Source organism: Mchenga conophoros, linkage group LG1 (assembly GCF_057382185.1).
Source record: "Mchenga conophoros isolate Kocher_MC1m ecotype Shallow Benthic linkage group LG1, M_conophoros_male_GT1.1, whole genome shotgun sequence".
Taxonomy (NCBI): Eukaryota; Metazoa; Chordata; class Actinopteri; order Cichliformes; family Cichlidae; genus Mchenga; species Mchenga conophoros.
In genome coordinates this window covers 12090937-12115737 of record NC_140526.1, presented here as the reverse complement: position 1 = coordinate 12115737, position 24801 = coordinate 12090937, and the positions used below count along the sequence as shown (strand labels likewise).

The 24801-nt window shown below is 39.8% G+C and overlaps 1 protein-coding gene across 1 annotated transcript; it reads right to left on the bottom strand.

Annotated features, from left to right (window-relative positions):
* Positions 1 to 6177: 6177 nt before the first annotated feature.
* loxl1 (lysyl oxidase-like 1) lies at positions 6178 to 23380 on the bottom strand. Its single transcript, XM_085261046.1, has 7 exons — positions 21823 to 23380; positions 17444 to 17552; positions 16064 to 16201; positions 11611 to 11767; positions 11151 to 11246; positions 10628 to 10743; positions 6178 to 8662 (listed from the first exon to the last, which is right to left on the bottom strand). The coding sequence occupies exons 1-7, from the start codon at positions 22910 to 22912 to the stop codon at positions 8656 to 8658; spliced, it is 1713 nt and encodes a 570-aa protein (XP_085117172.1). The 5' UTR covers positions 22913 to 23380; the 3' UTR covers positions 6178 to 8655.
* Between the last annotated feature and the right edge of the window lie 1421 nt (positions 23381 to 24801).

Genomic DNA, 24801 nt, shown 5'->3' with positions numbered 1-24801 from the left:
CCAACACCTCCTCCTGCTACATGGTGCTAATTGGGCCAATTTGTCCCTCCACTCGTCTCCTGTTCTAGTTTCTTATAGCCCTGTGTGCCTTGGCACTTTGTGCACTGTGTACCTTCTATATCTCAGCGATACCATGTGTGTCAGCTGGGTTTTCTCTGATACACTCCTTGGGGTATTTTTATGTGCTCCACTCAAAATCTCACACTGTTCACTTGGGTAACATCCTGTAGCATAGTTCTGATAATCGTAATTGCATATTTGTTTCTTGCAAGAAAAGGTCCTAAATCATTCATGTGAATGCAACTTAACAACTTTGACAGCCACTACAAATGCTGCTATAGGAAATGTGCTGCAATATATTCCTCTCATTAACAATAACACACGAAAAACATGAAACCAGCACTGTAAAAGAGCCTCATGGTGGATATTTTGTATTACTGCCTATACCCCACTGAGGAATATATGACTTCATCTAAGCTTCTAGAATTGCAGCTGCATTAAAATATGTAAATGCAAACACAGAGGAATACTTATGGAAAAACAGATATGCAACAGAAAGAGTTCTCAACAGAAAAAACAAATTCCAGTCTTTCTGGAAAGACCTCTAACAATATAATGCATCATTTGGCTTCTCTTGCTCATTAGAAGTTATTCATAAGTTTTTCTCCAACAAAAATACACAAAACACTAACATAAACACAGTTAAAGTTGAGGTCATGCCACCACATACTGCAATATTTTCACAAAAAAGCGTAGAGCTAACATGAGGTGCCTTTGTGTGAACAGCCTGAATAAACAGCCGTACAAGGAGGAAGTCCCATCACAGAGGTCAGGGTTTTGTTAGGACAAACCCAATAAGAGTGTGAGAAGTGCGTGTCAAAACAACAGGATGATGGATTCTAATTCCTCTGTGAGACAGGAAATCCGTCTACAAGGGACATCTGTGTTTTCCAAATACCGTATTTCACAAGTGAAACTCACCACACGGAGTTATCAGCTTATTACTTTAACTGCACACTGACATGTAATCTGAGACTGTAACACTATAATATTACCTTTGCAAAGATTGTCATAACTGTTATTCTGTTTCTTGTCACAAAAGAACTAATTCAGTTTTATTTTAAACCTTTGGTAAGGGGAAAAAGATTTTATCCCACTGTCCATTAATGTTTGTAGCTTTGAATAGCAACACATGCCCTTTCTCAGTGAATAAAGTCTATCCATTTCTCATCAAGGTAGATTTTCAAATATACTTTTTTTTAAGCACAAAAGCGATTTTAAATTCATGCTGGCTTAGAAATTAGGTTATATCACAGCATTATTGTTATGTTCCACCTACAGTATTTATTCTTTTCAGGAAAAAGACTTTGTTCTCTTTTGTGATTTTGCAGATGCTTTAGAGTCCTCTCCTGTCCTTACAATGCATATCCTCATTTATTTATTTTTTGATCTAGCCTATTTTTTAAAAACTATTTTTTAAAACTGTCTTGATTTTTTTTTCTGTCACAGCAGTGTGATACACCTAGTAATCATCATTAGTCTATATTACCGTCCGTTCTGTCCAAGTCATTGTTACTATATTTGCTACATCACATGTTAATCTGAGTTGAAGAATTAGAGACAAAAAAAATAGGTTAAAAACTGTTAAAATTGAAAGTTTAGTAGAGATCTAAATTATGTATTTGTCAGATGATTTGAGAGAAGAGTAAAGGAAGCCATCTATGTCCAATGTAAATAACCCTCATCGAACAAAGGTGCTGGCCTACAACAATAACTCAGCCACCTATAAGACAATCTTCAGATCCCTTCCCATGTGGTCTTAATAACTCACAGGATGGGAGGGTGGAGCAATGTCTCACAAAGGATTCACACATTGGCTCCTGACTGTAGTGACTCTTTCCTTACTTCCCACCTTGGCTCATGTGACCCTTAATGACTAGACTGCAACAAGGTAGGCCAACAACTCTCAAAGGGGTTAAATACCTGCTACTCTCTGATGAGAGGTGAAAAAAAGAAAAACGAAACTGAAGTCCAGTTACCTTCATTTCAGGCACTTAAGAATACCATGACCAAGATAAGTGAGAACAGTAAAAGGATGGTGGTTCAGTGTTAAATAATGCCATCTCACACTATAAATTGGGTGTGTTAAAAGATGTTGGTTGTCTGAGGAGGAAGAAATGATGTATCACGTTTAACCATATTTAGACATGAAAGGACACCTTCGGGACTTCTTCAGTCTCAGCTGACTGCAGCTTTCCCCAACCTTATAAACAGTACATTTGGATAATGACTGAAACCAGCCCACTGAAGGAACAATTGGCTGGGAGGTCAGTTCCTTAATCTTAATTATGCAAATTCTCATGACCATTGATCAACAACCACTGTCCAAAACCCACTGATCAAAGCCCACTGATCAATGGCCATGAGTACCATTCACAGAGAGTTGGGGAATGGCTGCAATCACAGCATTGTAAGATGGCAAAAGATGAACCCTTAGGCCCCCTCCTCGATTCAGAGATGGTCTTTCCCTTTTCACGTAAATGGCCTCCTTGACTCCGCGCTCAAACCAGCGTTCCTCCCTGTACAGGATGTGTACATCCTCATCATTGAAAGAGTGTCCACTGGCCTGTAGGTGTAAATAGACTGCAGAGTCCTGGCCTGACGAGGTAGCTCTTCTGCGTTGTGCCATCCGCTTCGCCAAAGGTTGTTTGGTTTCCCCGATGTATAAATCCTGGCAGTCCTCCTGGCACTTGACAGTGTACACTATGTTACTCTGTTTGTGTCGGGGGACCCGATCCTTGGGGTGGACCAATTTTTGGCACAGCGTGTTTTGGGGTTTAAAAGCCACAGAGACCTGGTGTTTAGAAAAAATGCGTCTCAACTGCTCCGATACTCCTGACACATACGGGATCACTACAGGTTTTCGCTTGGGCAGCAGTTGTCCTTCTCTCCTGGATCGGCTGGAGCTTTCTTTAGGTGCCTTTCCAGCTTTGACAAATGTCCAGATGGGATAACCACATTTACTCAGGGCCTTCTTGATGTGCTGTTCTTCTGCTTCCCTGGCCGCTGTGTCAGTGGGGATAATGTTCGCTCTGAGTTGTAGCATCCTGATGACTCCCAGTTTATGCTCCAGTGGATGATGAGAGTCAGACCTTAAATACTGATCCGTATGCGTAGGTTTACGGTACACGTCAGCTTTTAGATGTCCCCCATTACTGATGGAAATCTCACAGTCTAAGAAGGCTACCTGCCACTTTTCATATCCTCCCTGGTGAATTTGATGTGTTGGTCCACCGAGTTAATGTGATCCGTGAAATGTGGTACATCCTGAGATTTGATTTTCACCCAGGTGTCATCCACATATCTGAATCAATGGCTTGGTGGTGTTCCAGGGTAGGATAGCAAAGCTCTCTTTTCCAGTTCTTCCATGTACAAATTGGCCAAGATGGGTGAAATTGGGGAGCCCATGGCACACCCATGTTTCTGCCTGTAGAACTGAGCCTTGTATGTGAATCAGAATCAGAATCAGAATACTTTATTGATCCCTGGGGGAAATTATTTTTTGTTACAGTGCTCCATTTTAAACCAACATTAAGACAAGACAGACAATACACTAACTAAGAATAGTACAATATATACATATATATATACATACATACATACATAAGTCACTCATAAATAAATAGTTGGAAAAGAAACATGTGTAGTTGTAGCAGTAACCAGTGTGTTAAGTGGATGCGTTGTACAGGGAGATGGCCACAGGCAGGAATGATTTCCTGTGTCGTTCAGTGGTGCTTTTCGGTAATCTCAGTCTCTCACTGAACGAGCTCCTGTGACTGACCAGCATGTCATGGAGTGGGTGGGAGGTGTTATCCAACATTGTCTTTATCTTGGACAGCATCCGCCTCTCCGACACCACCTTGAGGGAGTCCAGCTCCATCCCCACAACATTGCTGGCCTTACGGATCAGTTTATTGAGTCTGTTGGCATCTGCGACCCTCAGCCTGCTCCCCCAGCATGCAACAGCATAGAGGATCGCACTGGCCACAACAGACTCATAGAAAATCCTCAGCATTTTCTGGCAGATGTTGAAGGACCTCAGTCGCCTCAAAAAATAGAGACGACTCTGGCCCTTCCTGTAAAGTGCTGTGGTGTTTTTAGCCCAGTCCAGTTTATTGTCAATGTGTACTCCAAGGTATTTATAGTCCTCCACAATGTCAACACTGACCCCCTGAATTGAAACAGGGGTCAAGTGTTTCCTGGTCTTCCTGAAGTCCACGATCAGTTCCTTGGTCTTTGCCACGTTGAGCTGCAGATGATTCTGCTCACACCACGTGACAAAGGAGTCGACCACAGCCCGGTACTCTGTCTCATCATCCCTGCTGATGCATCCAACCACCGCAGAGTCATCAGAAAACTTCTGAAGATGGCAGGTCTCTGTGCAGTGGCTGAAGTCTGTGGTGTAGAGGGTGAAGAGGAAGGGGGAGAGGACAGTCCCCTGTGGTGCCCCTGTGTTGCTGATCACCTTGTCAGACACACACTGTGGGAGACGTACATATTGTGGTCTTCCTGTCAGGTAATCAACAATCCAGGACACCAGAGAAGCATCCACCTGCATCGCTGCTAACTTATCACCCAGGAGGGTCGGCCTGATGGTGTTGAAAGCACTGGAAAAGTCAAAAAACATGACCCTCACAGTGCTCGCCGGCTGGTCCAGATGGATGTAGACACGATTGAGCAGGTAGATGATGGCGTCCTCAGTTCCGAGACGAGGCTGATAAGCGAACTGAAGGGGATCCAGATGTGGTCTTACTATGGGTCGCAGCTGGTCCAGGATGAGCCTTTCCAGGGTCTTCATGATGTGGGAGGTCAATGCCACGGGCCTGTAATCCTGGGGGCCACTGGGACGTGGCGTCTTTGGTACAGGGACGAGGCATGATGTCTTCCACATCACCGGGACCCTCTGCAGACTCAGACTCAGCATAAACAGTTTATGAAAGACTCCACACAGCTGGGGGGCACAGGTCTTGAGGACAAGGGGACTCACTCCGTCTGGTCCAGCAGACTTGCCTGAGTGAAGTCTCCTCATTTGCATCTCAACCTGGTATTGAGTGAAGGTGATGGGTGGGGGAGGGGTGTCAGGAATCTCACAAGTAGGTGGAATGAAGACACAGTTCCAAAAGCAAACACACCTTTGAAAACTCTTTGTGATCCCGTATGTGTCAGGAGTATTGGAAGAGCTGAGACACTTTTTCTCTGAACTCTGCAACTCCCTGGCTCGCAAACCCCAAAACACGCTGTCCCAAAAATTGGTCCACCCCAAGAATCCGGTCCCCCGACACAAACAGAGGAATATAGTGTTAAGTGCAAAGAGAATTCCCATGATTTATAGACTCTGGCTAAGTCGATGGCACAACACAGAAGAGCTTACTCGTCAGACCAGGACTCCGCAGTCTATTTACACTTACAGGCCAATGGCCACACTTTTAATGATGAGGATGCACACATCTTGGACAATCACACCATCTTACATCTCGCTGTGATTGCAGCCATTCCCCAACTCTCTGTGAATGTTACTCATGACCATTGATCAATTGTCATTGATCAGTGTTTGTTGATCAATTTGCATATTATTGATCAAGAAACTGACTTCACAGTCCGTTGTTCGTCAGTGTACTAGTTTTAGTCATTATGCAAATATTATGTTTATAAGTTTGGGGAAACTGGATTCAGCTGAGACTGAAGAAGTCATTTGGATAAGTGATGAAACATTTCTTCCGCTCAAAACACTACGAGCCGACAGTTTGTTTTTTGATTACGTGACTGATTCATTTGGTGTCACCATGCAGCTGCATTCATTATTTGTTTTTTGTCAGTATCTTATATGGAGGGTGTATTTTTCTTTACTTGTAAAGGTCAGATTTGCATCCAAGCCAGAATTATGCCTGACAAAATAACATGCAGTACTTGGGAAAATGCCTTTGTGCATTAAACATATCACAGCTAATCTCTTACGAAGGAGGTGAATTCAGTAGCTTGTTACACTTGTCATAGAGCATTTCCCTTAGATCAGGTGACACATGCTACATGTGAGCTCACATGCAAACCTGCTGCATGAAGCACAGTCAACTATTGCTGTAAGAGCAGTGCATATAATCAACCTTATGTGCACACAGCAAACATGTAAATGTTTTTATTATACAAGACATTTTTGACAGGTGTTCACTGTTAGAAAAATACGGCACAGCCTCAAAACAGGTTAAAAATGCTGCATGTTAACCTACAGATAAGCTACTGCTCCACCGAATGTCAGAGTCACAAGTTGTTGGATTTTTCTTGGTAAGTGTACAGTACGATAATGATCTACAGACTGGATTAAAGAACTAAGCTTTTATAGAACAATATGAAAGACCTGCACAGAAAGGGGAAAAATTTGGATATGAAAAGCTTGAAAACACACACACACAAAAATAACAGTAAAAATCACATTTTGGTGCTTTGTCATTTGGCCAACACTTACATAATAGAAACCAGATTCTCCCCCCCCCAAAAAAAAAAATATAAACTTAAATATTAAAGTAACATGTAAGATGTTCTAGTTATGAAACCCAAGTTCAGCCACTACTTATGACTGAAATACTGTGTGCAAAACCCATTTAATCTTTTTACATTATGTATTTATCTCTCTATATAAGTACTGCTATTGTTAGTGGCACGGTCTGTAAGTCTGTGCTTAAATCCAATTATATCATTACATGCATGCACGGGCAACCATGCATGCATGTAATCCAGCATTATTGTTTGTAATTTTATCTCACTGCATATCCTCACATTTCACTCTCTCTACACTATATCTATGCTTTATTAACTTACTGCTTACAGAACATTTGCTACTGTTGCTGCTTCACAATAAAAAATGCACCTCTGGCGAAACATGGGGCAACTTCTATTGTAGTGTGCACGCGCACAAATATGCAAAAATAAGCAAGTTTTCTCTTAGGTACAATCAAGTACAATCAATCATCGAAATTGCATCAGCAAGAGAAAAAATAAATTATGTTCTTTTTGGCTTTTTTGATAGTAGATCAGTTGTAAATATTGGTTTGCCTCATCGTAGCACATGGCTGAATGTAGAAAATCTAACCATGGTTTGCTAATGGTATTACTGACTTCAGTGAAAAAAATATGAGTTTGTTTGTCTTTATTGTAAACAAATCTAATCCTTAGATAGTATAGATAGTATACACACAGCATTTATTGTCAAATCAACCAGGACCGAGATCCAGAAGGACTAAAGCTATTTTTCTAAAGTCATAATTTGGAGTGCGTGCTCAATGACATTGCCAGTTGATTTATGGTTTTTACCTGTGTGTTGTAACAGATTGGTAGGCAGCCATTGTAAACCACTGCAGGGATATCATTTCAAAACAACAGCTCATGAGTTGGAGAGGTAGGTAGTGACAGCTTTCTGGCACTCTGCATTATCATATTAAGGCATAGCAGTAGTTTGTCTTTTTTCCAACAACATATACTAGTTGAATAATTCAGATTATCAAGAAAGGAAAAAATATAGGTATTCACTGAATTCACAATTACAGTAACAGATCAAAATGGATATAACAAAATAATATCTATTATTAAAAACATGCATCTCTGGAATATTTGTATACACATTCTTCACATGGTAATGATGACCTATGTATCATCTGACCAGTGCTGTTGATTGAAGAAGAGATCACAAGATAGTGTAAGCATAGTGCTTGTGAATCTTATTTGTTATTTCTGCCAGCTGAGCTTCCTGTTACTGTTAAACTGAAATAAGAAAGGAGAAAAGAGGACATAACTGAAATATCTGAGGTTTTGGAGGAAAACTATGTCTGCTACTGACAGTCTGTCTTTTTTGCTGACTTCAAATTTGATGTTGCCAAATGAAAATATGACCTGCTGTCTTCCTCTTGCTGTTAACACAACATTAAACAGGATGTGCCCAGAGAGTCACAGGATTCCAGCCTGATCCACAGAGGCAGTGAAGAGAGAGAAAGAGAAAAAACTAACACATTATAGTTCTTCTGAGTCACTGGGCATCTCTGTCTGCCCCCACACTGCATGGATGAATGCACCTGGGAAGACTTTGTCCCCTAATTTTATTTGTTGGATTCCAGCTGAACCCTGACTTGTCTGGAACACTCATTTCAGCATGGGCACCATTTCATGCTTTTTATAATTCAAACAAAGCCACTCTGCGGGGGTGGCACAGCATAGATGTTTGTGTGGATATACACAAACATAAACACCTCTTTGAAAGTCAGTGATGTGTCCTAGCATGTAACCAAGTCAGACTGGTACCGTGGCAATATGAGATATGTAAGTGGGTGGGCAATATTATAGAACAGATTACAGGGATGCGAACTGTTGGTTCATTATTGGGATACTGACATGCGATATGCATTATGCAGCAGTGCATACTTGTACTACTACCTCAGCGCAATCTGATTGCTGGTGGAACCTATGCTTTTTTTGTCTGCCTGGGATCCCAAAGCAGTGCAAAAAGCAGAGACAAACGGCAACAATGAACAAACAAGAAATGGATTCCATTCACATTTCAATGGAATAGCGATCAGGGTCACTCTAATGTGGCAGCCTTCCAGTGTCTGATCAAGACCTGTAAGACAAACATATAAGAAACAACATCTGTGTTACATTCTTGGGACGGGAAATTTGGAGATGCTCTGTCACCACCATTACTTTCCTTTTTGCTGTATCTTTCTCACACTCATTAATGCATACATATTTAGGACCTTCATGAATGATTAGTTGTGTTGACATGAGGATTTCACAGTGTTGAGACAGTTGTAAATGTACTCTACCTTTAAGTTTTGTCTGTAGTTCTTTGAGGTGATGGGAGGTTTGAAATGACTGTTGTTGTGAACTGAAGTGAATTGTTCTGAATTAGAATAATAGCTTTATGAAAGGGGATATGTGTCAGCTATCCAGCTAGCTTAATAAAGTAAATGCTATTTGAAAAGATTTTTAAGGTATAAACTCTGTGCAACAAATTAAGATTGTGAGGTTCAAACCTGCTATCACAATAATATTATCTAAATGACTGTTTTCTGTTTTCTTTCTGCCGTCTGGGGGTTGTTTGCATCTGCAGCCTGAAGTAAAATTGGCAGACAGTGTGAGTCGTGGTCAGATGCAAAACTCACAGAATGCTGATTTTCAGTTTACTTTAAACAATCTAATTTAAACCTTTTACTGCTCCGTTTATATAAACTGAATAAAAAAAACTGCATGACTTATGACTGTCTTTTGAGACAGAGACTGGTGGTCCATCATCTACTTTGGTTTGTGATAGAGTAGCTGAGGTACAATGAGGCTTTATTTCACCTACTTCTAATGTTATTCTAAAAGCTGATTAGCTTCGAGGATAAGCTTCCATGTACTCAGCCAAATACTACACTGACTTGGTCTTTTAAATGTAGCTTGTAACTTCATGTGCCCAATATAGTTGTATGTAGTCCTTGGCTGTAGAACAAGGTGTACTGCTTTTAAGTAAGCTGAAGAAGAGAAATAAGTGCCAGAGCCCTAGCATGAGGAGAGCCCTCAAAAACTGTCATTTTCAGCAAGATTTACATTTTTTGTCATCATCACAAAAACTGTAATTCAGTGGTTAAATTTAAAGTTTGACAGGCAACTTTAGCTTTACTAAGTTTCATTATGCTGCTTCAATGCTGCACAAACTACACTAGCACTTATTGAAGCTTAGTACCATTCTGCTAATAAAACATGATTAAAATGAGCACTTTAGTTTTATTACAATAACCCTTTCTTAGTGTAGTGCTACAAAATATACTTACATAAATCATGTCATTTGGATTAAAATGTAACTATAGACATCTATTTTATGTGATCACAGATAAAGTGATGATAAAGAAAAAGATAGAAAAAGTGCAGATAAGGACACTTGATATGTTAATATCTATGACAGCAGGAGTTTTAGCACCTGACTGCAGCATACAAATCTTTTATTGGTATCAGCAGTTAAAAAAACTATTATACTATAGTTTGCTATTATATCCAGTTTTTATTAGTGTGAATATGCTTTGGCAAACATATTTTAAGGTTTTGTTTCACTGCACCAATGTAACAAAGGGAGATTCGTTGGAGCACTCAAACCTCTTTATATAAAGTCTTTTCAAGAGGATATGATAGTAATTCAGAGTGCAATGATACACTTCCTAATAGCACTATTAACAAGTTCAACACCCCTACATCTCCCTTTGAGGGAGAATATCAAAGTTTCAGAGGCTCTTAATCTTAATGGGAGAATGAGAGCATAATTCATTAAATCATCAAATATTTCAACCACGAACCCATTAAGTCCACTAAGTACTTCAAAACACTGTGCAGCTCTTCAGATAGTTGCATTCAGCCGCCACCTTATCATATGATTTAATGCAACTCAGTGGTGGGAAAGTGACACAAACCCTGATTTAAAGTTTTCACTTCAGTTTCCATTTAACAAAAGCATTTTCTTTCCAGGGAAATGTCTTTAAATTGGGAGAGCATTACAAATGCAATAACTAACCTCGCAGTGAATTAATGTCGTACATTTTGTCTTACTTACTGTGCTATCTTGCAGTTTTTCGTTGTAACAAACCGTCCTGTGTAGTGAATGTTACACCTAACCACATTGTTGGTAAAGTCTGACTCCAGCACCAAGAACTTGGGATTAACCTGGAGCTGGAGATTAAACAAAGAGGGAAGATTACAATTTACCATAAACACAAATCATTGCAAACACTGGCTGCAAACAATGGCGCTGGTATAGATGAGAATAAAATATTCTTAAATGCATTATGAATAACTCTCAACTGAATGTATAGATCTTTTTGTGTGGACATTGGAGCAATATTGATTAAATAAAATATGCATGAACAACAGACAATATGATAGATGGGAAACCAGTGGCACTGAACCATAAGGTGCTGCAACCTGAAAAACTCCAGATAACAAGAAACCTAAAAACTTCATGACCTGGATCAATTTGTTTTGGTGGCCTTGACCCTTTCTCACTCTATGAAATGTACTCCTGTGCTGCTTGCTAACTTGCCATGCCCATGGACGTCTGAGTCTCACTTGACTCTTACCTTTAGTATATAGTTTCCTGGTTGGATGTCAGTGATATCTATCCACTGGCAGTCAATATCAGCATTGTAAGTATCGTAGCAGCCTGGGCTCAGACCCTGAAGAAACAGAGGCAAAAAGAGAGGTTGTAAGGAATACTGATCTATGCCAAAAACAGCTGTAATGGTCAAAAAGTGAATACGATCGGATTATCTAATAAACATGAACAGAGCATAGAAGTTTATTGCTAATGTAACATCAACAAGCTAAATTTCATCAGGGACCATTTTTTACTAATACATCAATTGTCAGATTTATGTATTGGTGAAACACTGATATGTTTATTTCATTTTTACAAGTGGACTAGTCACAAAATGCATACCTACAGGGGATGGATATTGGCATGGTTCCTGATAACTATGATGTGAACCACCAAAGAATAATTGCCATTATATCCACTTCTGATTTTGTTTCTTGGATTACCTGAGTGTGAGCAGTGCAGGCATATCGCTTCAGGTGACCAAAGTCACACGTGGTGTCCTCCAGGCAGAAGCTAGCCTTGTGTCCCTCCGCCACTTTACGACCAGTACTGACCTCAAGTAAATCATAATGGCTGAACTCATCCATACTATGGTAATGTCTGTCAGAATGAGCAAACACACAATCAAAGTGGGCATCAGAAAGTTCAAACCAATGCTAATATTAGCAGTTATACAGTGTATCTCCATGGTAAAGTGTCATAGGAGAAATTACAATTAGTCTATTAATGCCGTTATGCTGCTATTGTACTTGCTTTGCCTTCTTTGCTTAATTTTAGGTAATTCAAATTTAAACTTCTAAGACAAAAACTGAATTGATGTACTGTCTATTCAGCCCGGTGACCTCAGCTGTTAACATTTTGTAACTGACGTTGCACCTTGACTGAACACATCATAAATCATCAAAGGGTAATGATACTAATTAATGACAACAATAAAGCATTGCTGAAGCAAGGTATTAGCACCCTAATGATGTATGAATGTTACTAATTAGCTTGTACAAATCGGCAAGATCAGAGGTGTTTGCATGTGTGTGTGGGTGTGAGTTGGTGTTTACGCTTTTTTTTTTTGTTTGAGCATGGTTATTTTTAAGCGTGCATGCACATATCAATGTGTGTCATTTGTGTGTCACAGTATGAACACATTGCTATGCCTCTGTGTTCGTGTGTTTGCACAGCTTTAGCAGCTTAGGAAAGCCTGGATGCACATGACCACTGATCATCTCAACTGAACCGGAACATCAACCGAGTGGCTCTTAGTGTATGACTCTGTCAATGAGCCGGTCCATTTGAAATCATCTGCAATATTAACTGCTATGTGGCTTGATCATCTTCCAAATGTCAAAGTGACCCAGGATGCTATTCGCTTTTTACAAGCATGCTGTGCACATAATTGTGGTGCAAGCAGGCATGTGCATATTTGCATTGAAAGGTGACAACATAATTTGATGTTGATGAGGAAACCCTACTTCTGGGTCACTATTTTGATGGATTTTTGCAAAACACTTGCAAGAACTGAGTTATTAAAACATAAAAAATAGAAATACGCATTCTTTGCCAAATTCGTTTCACTTTTTTTTTGGGGGGGGGGGGGGGGGGGGTTGCCTTTCTTTATGTTCCTACATATACAAGTTTAAAGCATTTTCTTTAACTTGAGTTTACATGGTTCTGTTTTCAAGGACAATAAATTACAAAGAAAATACCTGCACCAGCACTGGAACACAGTGATAAGTTTAAGGAGTAGTTGATGGGTTTCTTTACATGATGTTATTCGTTATACAGATACAGTGTTATAGCAGCAAGATTTATATTCTAAGCAGCTACAGTTATAAAACTATTAATTAATGTATAGATGTAGTCTAATATGGAGAATGTAGGGGAAAACTAAATTCAAATAATAAAAAAGCCTATGCCAATTTTAAAAAAAACAAACAATCAATACATTATGCATTACAGGAAACACTTAAATTAGTAGTTGTAATATTTTTTTTATATCATTGCTAAGTTCCTCCATTGCTTCGTCGTGGTGGAGACTGTAGCTATAGCGGGTGAGGTAAGCACTGGATCCGTTACTCTCAGACACTCAGACTATATAAATATTGCCCTTTTGCCTTACTTCATAGCCTGTGTTTCAACACAGCAACAGCTTTTACTGGAACAGTCATTAAAGATTGAAGGATGGCTTGGAAGGAAAAGTGGGTACTTTCCACTGATGGAGCAAGTGACCATTCAACGACTCATTTGTTCCATAGAAGAGCCAACCAATTAGGGAATGATTTCAGGTAGAAACCTGTCTGTTGTTATCTAAGGCTAAACACTGTCTTCATTCTAACTCAGGCCATAAATTACTATTTTGTCTCTTTTGGCGTACAAATATCGATGACTGTGGCTGTTTATATCCTGTTTTTTTATTGGGGGGTAAATGGGTACGCACGCAATTTGTGTGAGTGCATACATTCACATTTGTGTATAAAACAAGGAGGGAACTTGAAGGCCTGGAATGCTGAAACACAGCATTTGTTTGTGTTCCTGGAACTGGCATTCATTTCAGTGGCAGTCTTGAGATGATTATCTTCAGCAAGTGTGTGTATGTGTTTGTGAAATAGAAAGAAAGGGTGCAGGAAGCAAAGCTGGATGACGAGATGCCTGGAAGGGTCCCTCTCCTCTTTTGATTTTTGGATCCCCTTATTGACTATGTCAACTATAGGGAATGTAGTGTTGGAAGGACATATAGGGGATTTAACAAGAATAGCTTGTATTGGTAATGTACAAAACATTCCAATCCTTCTTAGTTGTGAGTCATTTTCCACTCGTCTAGCAACAAACAAGACTTTGAGGGTTCCTCAGATCAGAGCGAGGGTTATAAAACACAGGAATTACAGTAGGTTCTTTGAGAACTATTTAGCAGTGGCCTGCCATTTGCCTTCCAAAATGTGGAGGACCAGGATATGAAGACATACATCAAAGCACCTGCATAAATAGTGGCTGTAATCTTTGACCAAAAAGGTCACATAGCTTAATACAGTTGTAACATATGAGAGTGAGATAAATAGAGCACAGGCTGAAGAATTCTATTAGTAACTAGTGAAAAATGAGTCAAACAGTTTTAATGAACTTCTGATTCTTTCACCACTGGAATAAAAACATGATCTATCTGGATTTCTTTGTTCTCATTCGTGTAAAAAAAAGATACAGAATTTCAACATTTTACAACAATTGATGCTCAGAGAGAGCTCCTTTTTTCATACCTGTGTGCAAAAAATAGGAGTGGATGAAATGAAAGGCAAAACTGTCAACTGTCACTTGATTTGACAAAAATGTAGGGCAGGAAAGTTTATTGTAAGAATCTGGGCTAGAGATTTTCTTCCCCTAAAGAGGCTTCTTTGTAACCAAACACTCTGTCCCAGTAACCCATATCTGTGCTATCATACTTTAGCAGAAATTTGATCTGGTGTCATAGATTGACAGGAAAATTTGATTGATTTGTCATTCTGATCACACAGTCAGCGGAATGATTGCCTTGGCTTTCTGCCTCTTGGGAACCACTGTGTAAATGTAGACTGATGTCAAGCAGCAACAACACTGCCAATCTCCTAACGGCCAGTCAACATTCCTCTAAGATGAGAAAAGTAAGGAGAGCCTTGATCCTGTGTCAGCAAGCAGACTTGTTGAAATGGAGATTTAAAAAAAAAAAAAAGCCTTCATTTAATATAATATAAGAAAAGAATAATATGTCTCAAATCACCCCTTCATTACTTCTCATAAATATTTGATCTTAGTCAGCTTAATTTATATATATACACTAAATAAACTCCAGCTTGTCCAGAATGCAGCAGCCAGCTGGACATGACTTCTATTTTAGCTTCTTAGTTACTGGTTAACTTTAGACTTGATTTGAAGATTTAATTGGCAGACTTTGAGGCACATTCTAGACATTCTAGACTAGACTTGCACTAAAGTATAGTAAAGATCATCTAACACCTTTTTTGCCAGGTGGCAGCCTGGGGTCCTCAGCCAAGGCCCTGTTAGTATGTCCAGAATCTCATCTGAGAACCTAAGGAGGCTATCAGCCTTATGTTGTTAGGGGACCTAGTCTCTAGAGCAGTCTTCATGAGGCGATCAGATTAGCGAGTTCCCTAATATATCTTTTAAAGACATATTTCTATATAAGTTCTATGTACTGAGAAAGACAGTGAAAGTTCTGTTTGTCAAATTGGTCAAACCAACACAGCTGTATTCCATTATTTTTTGTGTAATGTGGCTTGGCTCTGGACTCCACAGGTTACCAACCTCAGATTACTGAAAGTGAAACAGGACTTTTTTAGTCAACCAGCTCAAGGTCTGTCCTTATTTGTGAAGTGATCATATAGGCTACAACACAGAGTTTTCATGATAGTGTGACACCCAAGACAGCTGACCTCACATCGCACTGAAAAACTGAAAAAGAATCTTTTAGGTGTCCCAGTTGGATATGCAGTCCTATACCCATTCATGTGGCCATATGGCAATAAAGCTTTTTATACTGCCATTCACACAGTAGTTAAATACTGTTGCTTATGTTTTATTCCTTAGTGCAAAAACACAGCTTGCTTGGGTGTGATGAATATTCTTGCTTTGGTGGATTCAGTGTAATTAACCATTCGTATTTGATACTTCTCCGACTCTACATTTTTAGCAACTAATCCTTGTAAGGATTTCTTATTATTCTTAATGGTATGTACCTGTCTCTCATGCACAAAGAACAAAAAATGTTCTCTTAATTGAAGTTGAAATAATTAAAACTGACAATTTTAAGAAAACAATGAGGACATATTTTAAATATATTGTTTAAAATAAATGCATTCATTCAACTGAATCTGGAAATCTGCTTTGCACTATTGTACATTATTAAGCACTTACTGATGACAGCTGTGCCACTCCCAGGTATGACGTGGCCTGTTCGGCATGAAGTCAGCAGTTCCCTTGTTCTTCACTCGCTGTGGAAATCGTAGCAGGACCCTCACATCATAGTCAGTGGTCTCAGAGGTATAGGCAGAGCTAAATTGTGCACATATACATGAAGACAAAAATGAGGGGAAGTGTTGGATGCAGGCACGTCTGTTTCTCATAACTAAGACAAGGAAAAAAGAGCCCAACTGAAAATCTTCGAGGCAGGAGCATAGTTACTAAATAATTCATTCTACAGATTAAAACCATCTCTCCAAACACACTGTTTCAACATGGGCAGTGGGGGGAAAAAACGCAACCTATACACAATTAACTTTTTGTGCGAAAAAGGAGACACAACCTCGAGTTCACAATACCACTGAAAATCTAAGCCATTCATCTTGTGACTGTTGTTGACATTGGAGTGTATGGCAAATTACAACAGCCCATCTGTGGGTGATTGCTGCAGACTCAAGCAGGATATGAAAGGGCTTTGAGGGATGGCTGTGCTTGTGATGGGAAGAGAGCAAATAGAGGAGCCACAGGGACAACACACTTCCATCATTTCAATGGTGTCCTTAGTGCAGAGGCAGTCAAAGGGCCCAGGCCTGAGGCTCAGGGGATGCTTTTCACCAACACTGAGAAATGAAAGTAAGGACAGCCTCTATCCAGTCTTTTAAAGGGACCAGGATTTAGCTCATGTAAGTTGTGCTGTTAGTCAACTTTTTTCATTATTTATTTCAGAAATTATTGCACGGAATGGATATAATCCTGAAGGCTGAATTCAAATAATGGATGGTTCACTCGCCGGTTAATGCTGCCCAAAGGTGAAGCAGCTCATAAAAACATGCTAGTCTTTCATAAAACTTTACATTTTGTTGTTAATGCATAAACCAAAGTGTGTAACCTGGACAGGACTCTAGCCTATGAAAAGTGCTACACAATTTAGTGTTCCCATTTACTGTTTTTGCAAACAGGCTCAATGCTGCCCTTAACCCCTTAATGCCCAGTGTATCATATTCGATACATACAGATTTGTTTTTGTTTTTTATACACTTCTACATAAGAGTGACCCCCCCCCCCCTGAAGAAACTAAATAAATTCCACAATAAAAGGGTATTGTGGAATTTATTTAGTAGAAAATGCAATACAAATTACAAACCATATATGGAAATTAAAATGTGATTCATTAAAAAAAAAAAAATCAATAAACTCGATTTTCAAAGAAATTACAATATTTGGTAATTATTTCATGGTTTGAACATTAAAAGGTTAAGCTTTTTAAAATAAGAATTTGTCACAAGCACAAAAACTAAAGAAATATACGAATAAACAAACATAGGATGTCTTTACCTGGACAGACATTTCTCCTCAGCAGCACAGCGAAGAGAGTACATGTGGGCTCTCTGAATATACGTCGAAGCCTGGACATAGTTGGGATCAGGGACCAGGTCAGGCAAACCTGAAATAACATATAGAGTTTTCAGCCTCTGTTGTCATTCACCAAGTTATCCAGTATCACACAATGGTGCTACAAAAGAAGTTCTAACATTTGGAAACAAAAAATATTTTTACACATATAATTTGAATGCTGTAGTAATGAATTCGCTGTAGTTCAAGCAGACAAATGCATTTAAAAAAAATCCAAATTCCAAGTTCACCTAGTTTTCAAAGTTTTTTGTTTTTTTTGTTTTTTAAGAGAAAGGTAAATGGAGTGGTGTTGATGGAAGAGATAATGGGCAAAATTTCAGCAACATGGCCCACAGATCAAGAGTGGGTTACACTATAGACCCAGTGACCACTAATTACTGTGCATTCCAGATTATTATCATGGCTTTCTAATGAGATACTTTCGCTGTGAGGGGCCTCTTTGACAGAGGTGAATTAGGGGTCAAAGAGCACAAGAGTTACATCTAAATCCATTATCTACAAAATCCCCCAAAAGAAAAAGAAGTATACAGCCTCACCCCGATTATATGTACTTATAGTGTCAGTCTTATTAAATATAAAGTATCATTTATTTAAAAGGTGGAAAAAAATATATACCTTGCTCGCCTACTTGCTTGGCTAATATAATGTGATCTTCCAAAATACAAATTTTGACATGAACATGTCACTTCAGCTTAACCTTAAATGTAACAAACAGACAAGTCATACCTGCTGGGGACAAGGATAAATTTGGAAATGTCTGAGAGTATTACAGAAGGGCTGATTGCAATTCAGCCCAGGTTTTTCACTATTTTTGTTTCTCAAAACAAGTGACAAAGATTAAGAGATGTAGCAAAGTAAACAGTGATACATAGAGAAAGCCAGACAGAGCGAGAGAATGTAATGTATGTGCCAGGGCAAAACAACAATGATCTCACACCAACTTCTGTTTTTAAAGTGGGTCACTGACCACATCTGTTAGAAAAACTGAAAGAAAAAAAAGCAGGCCTGACTTGCCAGCAATGGTCTGTGACATGGCTTATCACCTCTCTCTGTTTGGTTCGCAAAGGCCAGGCACATTTAAATGTGAGCTTGTTCAAACAACTGAAAGTCAAACCTTCTGACCTCTAAACCTGGAAATCACCAAATCAAGTGCAATCTTTAATTCATGTTGTAGTGCGAGTGCAATGGGGGTAAAAAACAAACAAACAAACAAACATATCTTTTGATTTAGGACCCACAATGATGTGTTTAGTTGTAGCATGTTGTGGAAAATACACAGAAATGTCCTGGCATCTAACATCCAGGTGAGTCTTCCCCCCCAACTTGCAAGTTTAAATAAGGACTTTCCCTTTGAGGAGGCTGTGTAAATATCCCATCTGACATCTCTCTCTGAAGAACACATACAAGACAGGGGAAGACTTCCTGCGCCAGACCATGTAAACACTGTAAACCAGTGTGAAACACAGAGGTTTTCCAACAGAACTCTCAACTCCAAATATTTTCTCCTCACCCTAGGAAGGCTTTGTTCTCTGCCCCCTAATCTTTTGAGATGTGAAAGTGGGTCTCTTTCAGAAGGATAAAGTGTATTGAGACGCCAAAGCTGATCGGCTCTCAACAGCATGTGACAAAGCCGCACATTACACTCTAAGTGGGGCACAGAGAAAAGAAACTGAATCTTGCCAAGCTTTTTATACCATCGAATATAGGATAATAAAAGACATGAGGTCTCCCTTTCTAGATACTCCCATGTTGAGCTAGAGCTGTTACTGCAAAAAGATTGGAATACTTAAAATTCAGTGTTCTCATTTGAATATGTAGAATCATAATCACAACATCTGACCCACATGGTTAACTCTAAACTCAAATATTCCTTTATTAGTTTATTTATATTTTCCACTTCTTCTTGCAATATGGCATCTATGATGCATCTTTGATGTTTATTAAACATTTTAGTTTTGGTGGTCAGTGAGCATGTTACAGATTAACTTTAGTGAGATGTTGAAATCTTTTCTTTGTATGCGAGAAAATAGTGGTGAATGTAATGAATGCAATAACTGCAGCACTGTACAAGTTACTGTATAATTATTCTCACTCCTGACTGTAGGAGGCTTTGCTGGTGAATATGAGAATATGAATATTGAGCTATAAGGGTAAAGCTGGGTTAGATTTCTTTGCCAGAAAACTTCACTGAAGATTACATAGTATTCACAAAAACACTGTAAAGGAGTAGCTTCCAAAACTAGAGGCACACAAAGCCTACACAGACAAAATCACACTTGTGGCAATATAAAGTAAATGGCCTTGGTTGATCACCTTTATTTTGCAAATACGTCTCCGTTTTAATCATAATTTGATAAACTTATTATATGCTGAGGATGGCAGAGACATGAGTTAAGCCTTTCCTCTTTCTAGGCCTGGGTTGTGGCTCATGTAAAGTGCCTCATAGCCAGTGTGGGTCAAGAAATATAACAAACTTGTTAAACTGTTCTAATTTTGCACATATGGTTCTAGGGCAACATATTGTAGTATGTCACATCCTATTGGCTGCATATTATCTGGCATTCAAGCTGGTGGTTGTGCACTACAATCACTGTTAACACCTGAGAAACAACTGCAGCTATTTGTACGTTCATGTTTTTGTTGCCAGTGATGACATTTACCATGTTGCCCACCTCCGCTTAACCTAAGACCTCTATGTGCTTGGTATTTTACCTTTGAACTGATTTTAGTAGAAATTATTTGTAATGAGAATTTTTGTTATTGCAACTGATACAGATTATACTTGGTGTGTATTCTGTGCTTCACAGTGTCTGATACAATACACAATTGAATTTAAAAATGACAGTGTAAATACACTTCTCTTCTTACATCACCTTTAACACAACTTTACTATAGATCAGAGTAGTTATTATGATACTGTACCAGTTTAATGCCTTGCCGTGACGCAGTGCAATAAAAATGTCAGCTTTTCAACAGCTCCCAGTGACTGAATCTTTATCACAATGATTACTGAGGGCACTAAGGCATCTGCACACATGTTGGCTTTTTGTGCCTTGGAAATGGCTCCCAGCTCTAGAGTATTTAATGAATGAGTCTTGTAAGGCGTACAGCACACTAGAGAGACTGCTGTGCAGTATGGCAGATTATTGAGTAAAACAAAACGATAAACCTGCATTAACAGCCTGAGAATCTCACTGGAGGCCCTCATCTCCTCCCTATTCAAACCAGACACAGCTTCTGGCATGCAGAATATAGACACACATGTTGTTTGCATTGAACTAAGTCATTTCAAAATCTACATAGTGCTGAAAATAAACTTTTACCTACTGAGAACAATACTGTAATAATTTATGAAAATGAGTGTTATTAATTGCTAATAGTTTAAAAGAAATCATAACCTATGGCAAATAAACATTTCAAAGACAGTTCACTGCATGCTTTGACCCTCCTCATACTTCCCCCGAGGACTCTTACTAAATATTTATTTGATTTCCTGTAGCTGAAGCAATGGACCCCATGTGTTACAGGGACTTTCCACACTCTCCCTTCCCCTAAGGGAGTGGTGAAGTACTGTATCACCCTCCCTTGTTTCCCCTCAACTGCCATCAAACCCAGGAGGTAGCCACCAACACCCCGTCACCAGCCCCCTCCTATGAGGTCACCACCATCATTACTAAACTCCACACGAACATGAACCAGTGCACTTTGTAGAAGCACAGCACACCCCCACACAAAACACAGGGTTTCTTGTGTCTGCTCTCTGTACATTGGCAGGCTTTGCTCGGCACCTGGTTTCAATAACCATACAAGTGGGAAAAGATGAACCTTGTGTCGACTTTTCTTTGTTTGTAAACTGAAAGATGTTGAATTTTAAACAGCTGTTTCATTCCGATTACTTCAGATTTCTGATAAACATGGAAGAAGATGACTGGAAAAACTTTACGGTGTACTTGAAAGGGTGGTGGCCTTTCTATTATTCTCGGTCTTGCATATTTTGCATTCATATCTAGAGCAACAAGAGAGATCAGATGGCCAGCTTTTCATTTTTTGCCTCACAGACTGAAATACCTTGGGTGAATGCCTAGAACTGAACATGTGCCCTGTTTGAACTGAAAATGTCAAATATAATAAGTGCTTCAAGATTTCCGTGAAAACCAAACACAATCTTGGATCTAAAGCCATTTCACTTGTGTCACAGCCTAGTTTAATATTATTAAGATGTAGCTAAATGCGCTAACCAAAGTGGTCAATGAAAGATACACTGTGTTAGTTTATCAATGCCAAAATAAACCATACTTTACCTCTCTGATTTGGTCGGTACACACTAACACCATTCGAATTAGGGTTTTCAACGGCAGAATTTAGAGAATTTCTGCCTGAGGGAACGGATTGTACGAAGGGAGGCTGGGGTCTTCCAAATGGAGGAAACTGCTCATATTGGGGGCTCCTGACTGGCGGTTGATTAGCAGGTCCTGATCTGTCTACTATCACAGGAGGGGCCTGGTTGGCATCAGGGGCAGGAATGGCAGGAGCAGATTCCTCATTGAAGAGACTGTGAGTGTATCTGTGGTCCAGACCATCAGCAAATGGCAGCTGGGGAGCACGTGCAGGCACCACAGGATTGGATGCGTAGCCATATGACTGGTAGTAATGATAGCCATCATCAGTAAAGTCAGACGGAGAGCCTGGGAGCACAGGGGCCAAACCACCTCCATATATACCTCCAGTATACCCTCGTCCAGTGCCATATCCTGTTCCACCATACGCTCCACCAATAACAGGCTGAAAGGGGGGCTCGTAGCTCCTGACTGGTACATCCCCGAAACTGGGGTCATAAGGCACTGGTTGGAAAGGAGGCTGTTGAGGCAACGGGTACTGTGGGTAGGCTGGTATGTTATATGAAGATGAAGAAAAGGAAGAGGATGATGATACTGAGGAAGAGCCTGTAGATGGCCGGAAGCGACTGCTAGAGGATCCCTGGAATTGGCTACTTCCAGTGCTACCTGTGGTTTGTCTCCAATTATCAGGCACTTGTCCAAAGCCAAAAGGATGCCTTGCCTGTCCACGGACAGTTTCAGAGGATCCTCTTGAAGGAGCCTGTCTGCGGACATTGCCTCCTTGAGGTCTGCGTGAAGAGCGTGGACGAGAATCTGCCACAACCACCCTCGGACCTCTGTCCTGGGTCCCTTCTCCAGCAGGAATGTATTCAGCTCCACTGTTCAGTAGGCTAAAAACCTGGCCATTGTTCTCCCACTGAATCACCTGCCTCCACGGGGTGGAAGAGCTGTCCTGCCCTTCACCCTGGCTCTGTCCCTGAGTCTGTGTGGCAACCTGAGCCTGCCCTGAACTCAACGGGATGAATGCCAAACATGCCACAAAAATAGAAAACATACTGGCTCCAACGACAGCACACCTCCCAGAAAACCAGACAAAAAAACAACAACCTAAAAGCAACAAAAACAAACTAACAAAAAAATACCTTCCAAGTCCACCAGAAAATCAAACTTAAACCACCTGCAGTTCTGTCAATAAAACATGTGTTTCCTCTTCCCGTAGGTAGCGCTTTGGTGCAAGTGTTGAGAAAGATGCAGAGTTGAAAAGCCTGTGGTTGAGTGCATCTGCGGTTCTTCACTGCCAGCAGCAGAGGAGGTTGAATGTGCATTCAGGAGCAATGACACCCAGGAGAGTGAAAATGGGGTTCAGCAGACCCACTATTGGTGTTACCCTCTGCTAGTGCTATGAGAATATGCCCTGACTTCTCGTGTCTTCTAGTTCGACTGTCAGTAGACTGAGCATTGCTCTCTGCCTTCAAAAAAGAAAAGCCTGTGCACTGCACGACTGCAAGCTTCTATTTGCCTGATTGCTTACAACGGGTTGTGAAAAAAAACCTCAAACTTTTTTTTTCTTTTTTTTAAGGGGAGGTCCTGCATGGCCCTAGTGCTAGTGATATTCCTTACATGAGCTCCCCCAGAGTCAATATTATTATCTTCAAAGGAATTCAGACATAGTAAAACATCTTTCTTTTATCCTTGCGTGAATTCTTATAAGCCGATATAGACAGTGTGACCTTGACTACTCCAGAGGCTTGTTAAATTGACACTCTTTTTTAAAAACTTTTGAAATTACAGCACCCTTGTGCAGATGGTTAATTACCTAATTGGTTACAGGAGTTGTCACAAAACCACTGATGCAAGCCACACAATAAATATCCTCTGGTAGCATAAAGCACTTCTTAACTTTGAAAGGCATTTTGAGTGGACTTTGCAGAGTGAACACAGAGTGAATATAAATGGGATATGCTCAATGTAATATAAGCTATTCTCAAATATGAATGAAATAATATCATCCTTCAACACAGTTCTCTCTTTATATGGTGAATTTTAGAAAATGTGTTTTGTATGCCCCACCCAAAGAAATATCAAACTACGGTCAATTACAACAGTGTTCAAAACCCTCCTCCCATCAAAAACAAACAGTCCTCCCTTCTCCACCCCTCATTCCCTTTTTTACTTGTAGTTGAATGCACAAAAGACATGCTGAGAGTATATTCCATGTTCCCGAGCAAGACAGAACTGCGTGAATACTTCTAAATCAGTCGTGCACTCTGAGGCCCTCATTTATACAATGTTCAGTGAGAAAAGTCATTAGTAAACACATTCACTTGGGATTTGAAACTGTTTGGTTGCTGCTTGCCTTGATAGAGTGCACGCAGAAAGAATCAGATTTCTCCGTTATCAAAGTCAGCAGTTTGTATTTTCCTTGGCATGTCTCACCGGGGCAAATGGCCACAACGTGCCACAGACCAAAGAAAGGACAACATTCTTCAAGAGCTGTAGTGGTAAACATTTACCATGGCTCTCTTAAAAAGGATAGAGAAAACAACCTGAAGCTGATTTCAGTGTGGCATGTAAATGTAGTACAAGGAAAAGCATCATTAAATGTGTGAGTTTGTGTGAATTTTTGCTGTGACACTTTATGAGGTGATTTAAAGTGGCATAAAAAAATTCCTTTAGGAAGGACAATGTCCAATACTTCATACCCACATTGCCCCACTTTGTTGAGTACTTATTAAAGCTGAGATTCTTTTTTTCTTTTTCTTTTTTTAGAGCAACCTTGTTTTTATGACTTGCATGCTCCTAGACTTCTTTTTTGACTAGTTAAGCTTGAGGGTTTTTCTTTTCCTAATTACAGATTGATCCCAGAGGATTTTCCTGGGAGTCAGAAATTGCTGCTTAAAAGAGGAAGACCAATAGAGAGCCCCGGTGCCTTGAAATCTTGTC